Source organism: Hyperolius riggenbachi, chromosome 11 (assembly GCF_040937935.1).
Source record: "Hyperolius riggenbachi isolate aHypRig1 chromosome 11, aHypRig1.pri, whole genome shotgun sequence".
In the NCBI taxonomy this organism is placed as follows: Eukaryota; Metazoa; Chordata; class Amphibia; order Anura; family Hyperoliidae; genus Hyperolius; species Hyperolius riggenbachi.
In genome coordinates this window covers 76,782,881-76,791,751 of record NC_090656.1, presented here as the reverse complement: position 1 = coordinate 76,791,751, position 8,871 = coordinate 76,782,881, and the positions used below count along the sequence as shown (strand labels likewise).

General features: G+C 44.8%; 1 protein-coding gene across 1 annotated transcript in view; it reads left to right on the top strand.

The window, feature by feature from the left end:
• Window positions 1-3,381: 3,381 nt before the first annotated feature.
• Window positions 3,382-8,871, top strand: part of DEPDC7 (DEP domain containing 7) — a 43,475-nt gene continuing 37,985 nt past the window's right edge. Inside the window, exon 1 of the mRNA XM_068261510.1 lies at window positions 3,382-3,472. Coding sequence (XP_068117611.1) covers window positions 3,400-3,472 — 73 coding nt within the window. The 5' untranslated portion in view covers window positions 3,382-3,399. The remainder of the gene's footprint in view (window positions 3,473-8,871) is intronic.

The window sequence follows — 8,871 nt, the reverse complement described above, 5'->3', positions numbered from 1 at the left end:
GGCTTGGCTTATGCAGATCCTCTAACCATGGCTTGGCTGATGTAGATCCTCTGACTATGGCTTGGCTGATGTAGATCCTCTGACTATGGCTTGGCTGATGTAGATCCTCTGACAATGACTTGGCTGATGTAGATCCTCTGACCATGGCTTGGCTGATGTAGATCCTCTGACCATGACTTGGCTGATGTAGATCCTCTGACCATGGCTTGGCTGATGTAGATCCTCTGACCATGGCTTGGCTGATGTAGATCCTCTGACCATGGCTTGGCTGATGTAGATCCTCTGACCATGGCTTGGCTGATGTAGATCCTCTGAACATGACTTGGCTGATGTAGTTCCTCTGACCATGACTTGGCTGATGTAGATCCTCTGACAACTGCTTGGCTGATGTAGATCCCCTGACCATGGCTTGGCTGATGTAGTTCCTCTGACCATTGCTTGGCTGATGTAGTTCCTCTCACCATGACTTGGCTGATGTAGATCCTTTGACCATGACTTGGCTGATGTAGATCCTTTGGCCATGGCTTGGCTGATGTAATTCCTTTGACCATGACTTGGCTGATGTAGATCCTTTGGCCATGGCTTGGCTGATGTAATTCCTTTGACCATGGCTCGGCTGATGTAGATCCTCTAACCATGGCTTGGCTTTTTGTTGGTGACGCTTGCCACTATTAAGTCACTATTAACGATTCAAGGTCGGTCGGCACACCAATTCAAGTTCCCAAGCCGACCGACCTTGAATCGTTTGTACTGAACTGATGTTGCTTCTACATCAAGGTTGAGCACCCAACCATTGAAAAACACTGCAAGGTGTGCCAATCCTAAATCTGTTACTGTATTAAGTCACTATTGTGACATAGCCCTCACAGCCCAGGGGAGGCAGTATAGGTTCACTTAACTCGTTATTAACTTGCCCGTTGAAGAAAAAGTCCCTCTTAAGGGGCCCATACACTTACACGATTTCCTGCCGATATACAGCAGATACAGCTGTGAAATCGTTGCGCAAATGCTGACCGAACGATCGATTTCTGTCCGAAATCGATCGTTTCCGCCGTTCTGTCCGCGCGGAAGATTTCACTCGATCGCCGGCGGGTTGGGAGTGTGTTGATAGCGGCGTTCGAATGTCCGACGACCGACACTAGTGGCAATACATTACCTTGGTTATGATTGCGCTCTCAGCATAAAAGTTAATTCATCCACCTCTCCCCCCTTCATGGACTCACTCACCAGATGTTGCGGTCTTTTGAGAAAGACCAGACTGCGCCTTCGGGGTGTTTGGCCCCCCTGTCGCCTCACGAGCTCGCTTGTTCCCCTCCTTGGTAGATGCAAGCCTAATCCGTTTCTGGTTAGGTCCTCAAGGTGTAGAACATGCAGGGAGAAAAAAATAGGAAGACCAGCCTCCTATAGTGTAATTCCGATTTATTAAAAATATAAAGTTCATAAAAAATGAGCCAGCATTGTCTGGTACACTTCAGGCTTTAGGTGGAGTCAGTTACAAGCGGCCACCAATGACCCACATCACCCCTCAGTGCCCACCGTGTGCTGCTCAATCCGCCGAGACGCCAGACCAGTTGCCAGCGCTCGCTCTGCGTGTTGCGTCACTCCGTGGCTCCGCCCTATGCGTTTCGTTGCTTAGCAACTCATCAGGGGCTACACAGAGTGACGTGTGCGCCTTCATTTTAAAGCCTGTACGGCCGCCAGCCAGGAAGTGACTCCTCCTTTACAATATTTCATGTAAAATTGTGCAATTAAAACATTCCTCTCATATTCCCAATCTCTGTGGAAACTAAAATTAAAATTGGTTGTGTATATACATATGTGAAAAATTAACCATCAACCTAATGATTACTAATCCTGCCTAGCCACAATCAACCTTGCCCTCTATTGGTGTGCAAAGCAATGCAGTATTATATAGATAAAATTCATACATATGCACATATGCACGCCCTCTACTGTTTAAACTTCCCCCGACAGGAAGTAAAATGAAGCTGGAGCCCAGAGAGGAGAAGAGACAGAGGAGACCGGGGGACTCGCTCCGGCCGGATCAGGTAATGTATGCAGGGGGGGGGGGGGGGGGGGGGCGGCAGCTCCACAGACTGTGAATTGGTTTCATAGTGAAATCGATTCAAAATCTGTTTGCAGTGTAGGCAGCCAATAGATCCCTCTTTGATCAGATTCGATCACAGAGGGATCTATCTGCTGGTCGATCTGGTGGCAATCGACCTGTGTATGGCAGCCTTTAGGCTAGGTTCACAGTGGTCAGTTGCATAACATATGCATTATAATGTTATTATGGGTGTGAAGTGCAATGGAGACTGGACACAGACTTTAATACAAAGCCTGCATGCAACAAGTTAGAATAACGCAATCAGTTACAACGCAGTATTGTGAACATTCCCATAGGATTGCATGGGCAGTGAGTTGACATGCAGAGTTATTCTGCAACGCAGCTGACCACCGTGAGCTAGACAATCTGACCATCGCTTGGCTGATATAGATCCTCTGACCATGGCTTGGCTGATGTAGTTTATTTGACCATGGCTTGGCTGATGTAGTTTCTTTGACCATGACTTGGCTGATGTAGTTTCTTTGACCATGGCTTGGCTGATGTAGTTTATTTGACCATGGCTTGGCTGATGTAGTTTCTTTGACCATGGCTTGGCTGATGTAGTTTCTTTGACCATGGCTTGGCTGATGTAGTTTCTTTGACCATGGCTTGGCTGATGTAGTTTCTTTGACCATGGCTTGGCTGATGTAGTTTCTTTGACCATGGCTTGGCTAATGTAGATCATAGCAGCAGATCAAGGACTCTGCGTCAGCAGACTCCGGTTTTACTGGATTAGCTATATGCTAGTTGCAGGGTTTTGACTCACACTACTTATGCCAGAAGATCAACAGGGCTTCCAGGCAAATGACATTGATTGTTTACAAGGAAATAAATATGGCAGCCCCCTCCATATCATCTCAAGGCTTCTCTCTATTGAGGCAAGTACTCAAATTAGGACCCCCCCCCTCTTACAGGTTCTTTTTTAGAACACATTAAAGAAAATCTGTAATGAAAAAAAACTCCCCTGGGGGGTACTCACTTTTTTCAGTACAGGTTTTCTTTAAAAGCACACTAAATATCCACATTTCCCTATGTGCTACAAACACATGACTTACAAATAACTTCCCAGAACAGAATCTGATTGATAAGCAGAGGAGCGCCTGTACACATTTGGCTGCAGTATTCCCGCACAGCTGATAGCACACCCCTACTACACGTGGAGCTGGAAGCCCAAGGTGTCTATTGACATTCCCTGGGCGTGACGTCACTCTCTCCGCCCCGTCTGTAATAGAAGAGCAGTGCTCGCCACGCCCCTCAGCTCAGTCCGGCTGGAGGGAGTCCCGTGGAGGGTGATGGCTACAGTGCGGGAGAAAGCGCTGCAACTCAATCTGTGCACCACCTACAGCCCGGTCCACCGACCTCCAGGTACTGCAGCGCTTCGGGGTGTCACAGGCAGGGGGAGTACATGTGGCTCGGGACTTTAGTTTTACCCTTTAAGTTTCAGCTACTTTTGCTGTGTACTTTCCATAATGATGATCGCTATAGCTGCGTGTATAGTACCTTTTGTGTTTCTGTGAAGGCATTTTTAAGCAGCTGTAGTGTTTGAAATGTCAGTGTGTTTGCAGTGATACATCTGGTATGGTATGTATGGCTACCTAGGAAAGAGCAACACAACTTGGGAAAGGGGGGACCCTTGGCCAAATGAGCTTGCAATCTGTATGGAGTATACACGAAATTCAGCTGCCTTGTACACACCATGCCATTTTCCATTAGATTGATGGGTCAAATTGTTAACTTAATAGGTCCAATCGGGTTTCTGATTGATTTTTATATAGAAGTGATTGGGAGTCTGATGTGTCTGAAATTATCAATTTGATCTGATGGGAAATTGCATGTGTATGCGTGTACCAGGCATAAAGGACAGTGTAAACCTGTAAGGCACTTTATTGGTTAGTATGGGTTTGTTGCCTTCTAGTGCACAATATTCTAAAAAGTCCACAAAGCGCTCATGATTCTGGATAATCGCAGGTAGCTGACCTACCTACATACCCTATAATGAACTTGCTTTGTTGCCCTATTATAGGGAGATTGCATGATTTTTACTGTATCTCTTTAATGTAAGCTAACCAAATTTTGAAAATGTGTTGTTCAATTTGCACACTTTTGGCTATATTTTGCATACTGCCAATAAACTTCTTTGAAATATAATGTAAGCTAATCAAAAATTTGATCTCATTGGTCAATTGTGTGCCCTCAAAATGTTGCTTGGTACAGCAATTACACTGTATTTTATACACTAGTAGTACAAAGCCTCCCAGTAGTGACCGGGTAGCTTGTGGGAAGAGGCTGTTCATGCAAATAGTCCTGTGTATGGGATTTAGATGTGGGAATGATAACCGGTTAGCCTCTATCTGCTGCTCTGAGTCTCCTGAATCGCTATTGTAAACTTATCTGTGTGTTTTTCTGATGTGGGAAGAAACCAGGTGCCTGGAGAAAACCGATGCAGACAGGAGGAGAACATAAACACCTTGCAGATAGTGTCCTGGCTGGTATTTGAAATGGGGACCCAGTGCTGTCAAAGCGCTAACCACTGTCACCATGCTGATCTAGTACTCCTCTACATAGGAATGGATATGACTGGAGATTGGTCCAACAGATTTTTGGCGATCCAGTGAAGATCTGTTGCTATGTGAGCAGCTTTTTATAATTTTTTTTTTATTTTTTTAACCTTGGCACCTGCATTGTTACAATATTGCAGACTGTATGCAAAATGTTTATTATTGTATTAGAAGTCAGCCAAAAATTACATTGTAACTTCTCACCCCTACCTCTGCCTACTTTATTGTCCTGATCCCCTAATAGGTTTCCTGCTCTCTCCTCTGTATACAATACCACCTATTGTAGGTATACAGAGCCAAACTCCTCATTTAATATATGCTCATGTTCTGATGGCTGGCAGTATCTCTGGGATTATCAATGAGGGAATCTATATTTCAGTAGATTTTTCAAAAACTCGATGCATTACATTGATAGAACGCTCACAAGCTAAAGCCTGGTACACACGTTCTATGTATCCGTAACTGAGCATTCCTGCACAGCACTAGGATGGGTTTTAGCTTTATGCCTTATACACACAATGCAATGATCGGTCAGATTGATGGACAAATCGATTATTTACAGCATGTCCGATCAGAATCCCGATCGGTTTTCTGATTTTGTATAGAAGTGATCAAAAAAATCATTCAAAGACCATCGGGAATCAGATCAGACCTGATGGAAATAATCGCTTCAACGTCAATCTGTTGAAAAATTGCATCGAATTTACTAAGCATTAAGGTGGCCATACACCAGGTGACTTGGCAGCCAATCGACCATCCAATTCGATTATAATCGAATCGGATGAAAATTGGTGCTGCCAAGTGCATGCTTGATTGACAAAGCGACCAATTGGTCGCATGGTCGATGGCGCATGTCGCAAGATGTCGGACCAAAGTTTGTTGGTCGGGTGTGCGGCGGTACAGCGGCCGATTTCAGTACGAGCAACGAGACGACGTAACTCCCGCCGCTGCTGCCGTAATGTATAAATGTGCCCCCTGTGTATGCATTTATACGTTACCTGTCCTGTTGCAGCCTCCATGCGGTGTCCGTAACCTCTGGGCGGCTCTCCATACACGCTACTGGCGCATAGTGACGTAAGAGGTTATGTGCCAGTAGCGTGTACGGAGAGCCGCCCGGAGGTTACGGGACACCGCACGGAGGCTGCAACAGGACAGGTAACGTATAAATGCATACACTGGGGGCACATTTATACATTGGGGGCAGCGACTGTGCAAATTACCTGAAGATTTCATGCTGAAATCGGATGGGAATTGACCTGCAGTATATGGGCAGAATCCACAAAAAAGACACATTTATCTCTAATCAGATTCGATAAGAAATACATTTCTTAGTCGAATCTGCCCATAATCTTAAGGTGGCCGTACACTGGTCGATTTGCTATCAGATCGACCAACAGATAGATCCCTCTCTGATCGAATCTGATCAGAGAAGGTTCGTATGGCTGCCTTTACTGCAAACAGATTGTGAATCGATTTCAGCATGAAATCTATTCACCATCTGTGAAGCTGCTGCCCAGCTATACATTACCTGCTCCGCCGGAGCAAGTCCCCCCCCCCCCCCCATCTCCGCTGTCTTCTTCTCCGCGCTGGGCTCAGAGTCCGGCTAGCTTTACTGAACTTCCTGTCCTAGGAACAGTAGAGGGCGCTCTACTGTTTAAACTTCCTGCCGGGACAGGAAGTTCAGTGAAGCCAGCCAGACTCGGAGCCTAGCGCGGAGAAAGAGAGCGGGGACACGCGCCGGCGGAACAGGTAATGTATTGCAGCTAGCATCGGTCATTTGAACGCCGCTATCGACGCACTCACGACCCCCCCGGCGATCAAGCAACATTTTCCGCGCGGACAGTTCGACGGGAATCGATGGGAACAAATGATTTCTGATGGAAATCGATCGTTCTGTTGGCGTTTGCGCAACGATTTCACAGCAGATTCGATCGGTGATCGACTCTGCTGTATATCGGCGGGAAAATCGTTAGGTGTATGGGCCCCTTTAGGTCTATGGGCAACTTTAGTCTTCTTCCATCAGGAGGAAGTAGTTTGTAATGGTTAGTGGCCGCCTGCTCTACTTGATCGTCTGTAATAAACGTGCATTCAGTATAGAGATTAAGGCTAGGTTCATATGGTGCGTTGTAACATAACTAGCACATCCTAATGCTACGTACACACTTGCGATAACGATCGTTCGCTAGGAACGATAATTGAAAGACGAATGATACAACGATAGGAATGCAACGATGGGATGCAGCGATCATCATACACATTTTAATGATCGTTTTCGCAGAAAAGAACGATAAGAAGGAAATGTTGCGTACATATATTTATATACAATAAAAAAAACAGTAACATGGAGTTACAATAGATACAAATATATGATTGTTAACTTGAAAACAAAGTGTAATTGAAATGAGCAATGTAACAATCTTTACGGCCGCACTACAAAGGAAGTACAGAAGCTGGGCAGAATTCAACGCAGGCGCATTGGCCCTTGTAACAATCGTTCTCGGCCAATGTTTGTACACACTACAGTTTTGTAACGATTGTCGGTAGATACGATCCGTCAGGTTGGATATTTCCATCTTCCCGATGTCTTTCTTTTGGCCGTGTTAATGATCGTTGGGTAAAGTTTTTTTCCCCGATTGTCGGCGGAACGATCGTTAACTAGCTATTTCAAACGACCATAGTCGCCAGTGTGTACGTAGCATAACTCGGCAATGCAGCACCTGTGCGGCAGGTGAAGTGCAGTACAATGGCGTGAGGCATCGTAATGCACTGCAGTGTTTCACAGGAAAATGTGTGCGTCAACAGTGAAGCATGCTTTTCATTGGCTGTATGCATCACACTGATGACATGCGGCACTGCATTCCTGTTGCATTCCTACTGTTACAGGTACCGCAATGGATTATGGGATGATTTCTGGTGGTTGTGCTCCAACCGCCAAGGTTTTGTAATGAGACCGATGGTGCAGTATCATTGGTATGAGTAGGATCGTGAAATATACTTACAAGGTTGGGTTGCACGCCTGCAACCACAGACAGAGCCTATGGGAAGTTGACCTTTCCCGTTCTGTATCCCAGATCCGCTTGGCAGGTACTGGTCGGTCGCTCTTCTTAGATATTAGAACATGCCATGCACCATATACTACCCCGAATGGTTGAACTATAGCTAAGCAAACTTGTAGGAGGCACCCAGAATATAATCCTTTTTAAATCATAGGATATAGGAGTAAATAGATCTTACCTCCCATCGATTAACAAACGTGGGTTGAAATAATTATGATGCAAAAAAAGACAACACGTTTCATAGGTACTCGCCCACTTTCTCAGGTCAATAACCAAGTGCCTGACTCAGTGGCAGTTGCAGGTGTGGGCGCATTTCACCAGAGGCAGCCACATGCCACTGCGAACCTAGCCTAAGGCAAATTTATATAAACGATCATTGCAATTACGACACACTGCACTAAACACAGATTAGATTTCCATGGTGTCTGTTCTGTGATAAGTGTTGGCGCCTGTCTAATTTCATCCAAAGTACCTAAAGTTTCAGAGATGTCATAGTACATGGTCAGAAACCGTAAACTGATCTACAGTCGGGGCATATGACAGCTGATTCCAAAGTAAGACTAACATTTTAAACCTGCTCCAATAAAAAAAAGTTTCAGTACAATATTGATCACTTTTTATTCATTAAACTGCTAAGTATATTCACCCTCAATTTAATATCAGTATTGAGCACGGTGGCGTAATGTTTAGCACTCTTACCTTGCAGCGCTCTGTCCCTGGTTCGAATCCCAGCTAGGGCACATGGAGTTTCTCCTGGGCACTCGGTTTCCTCCCACATCCCAAAAATAATTGGCTTCCTCCTAAATTGGCCCTAGACCACGATGCATACATAGACATATGACTATGGTAGGGATTAGATTGTGAGCCCCTTAAAGTTAAGTAAGTGACAAGACAAATATGCTCTGCACAGTGTTAGTGCTATAGAAATAAAATTTGACAAAACCTAAATGCTGATATTAAGCTAATGAACTGTAATGAAAATAGCATAAAGAATAACATATATTTTCTTTTTGCAATATTCATTTAGAAATTAGTCAGTGTTTGCCCACTGTAAAATCTTTTTAAAACCTTTTTTTTTTTTTTTTTTTTTTTTTTTTTTTTACTACTTTCCAAAATTGATCACAGGTGGTGACCTCTTTAGTCCTGTCAG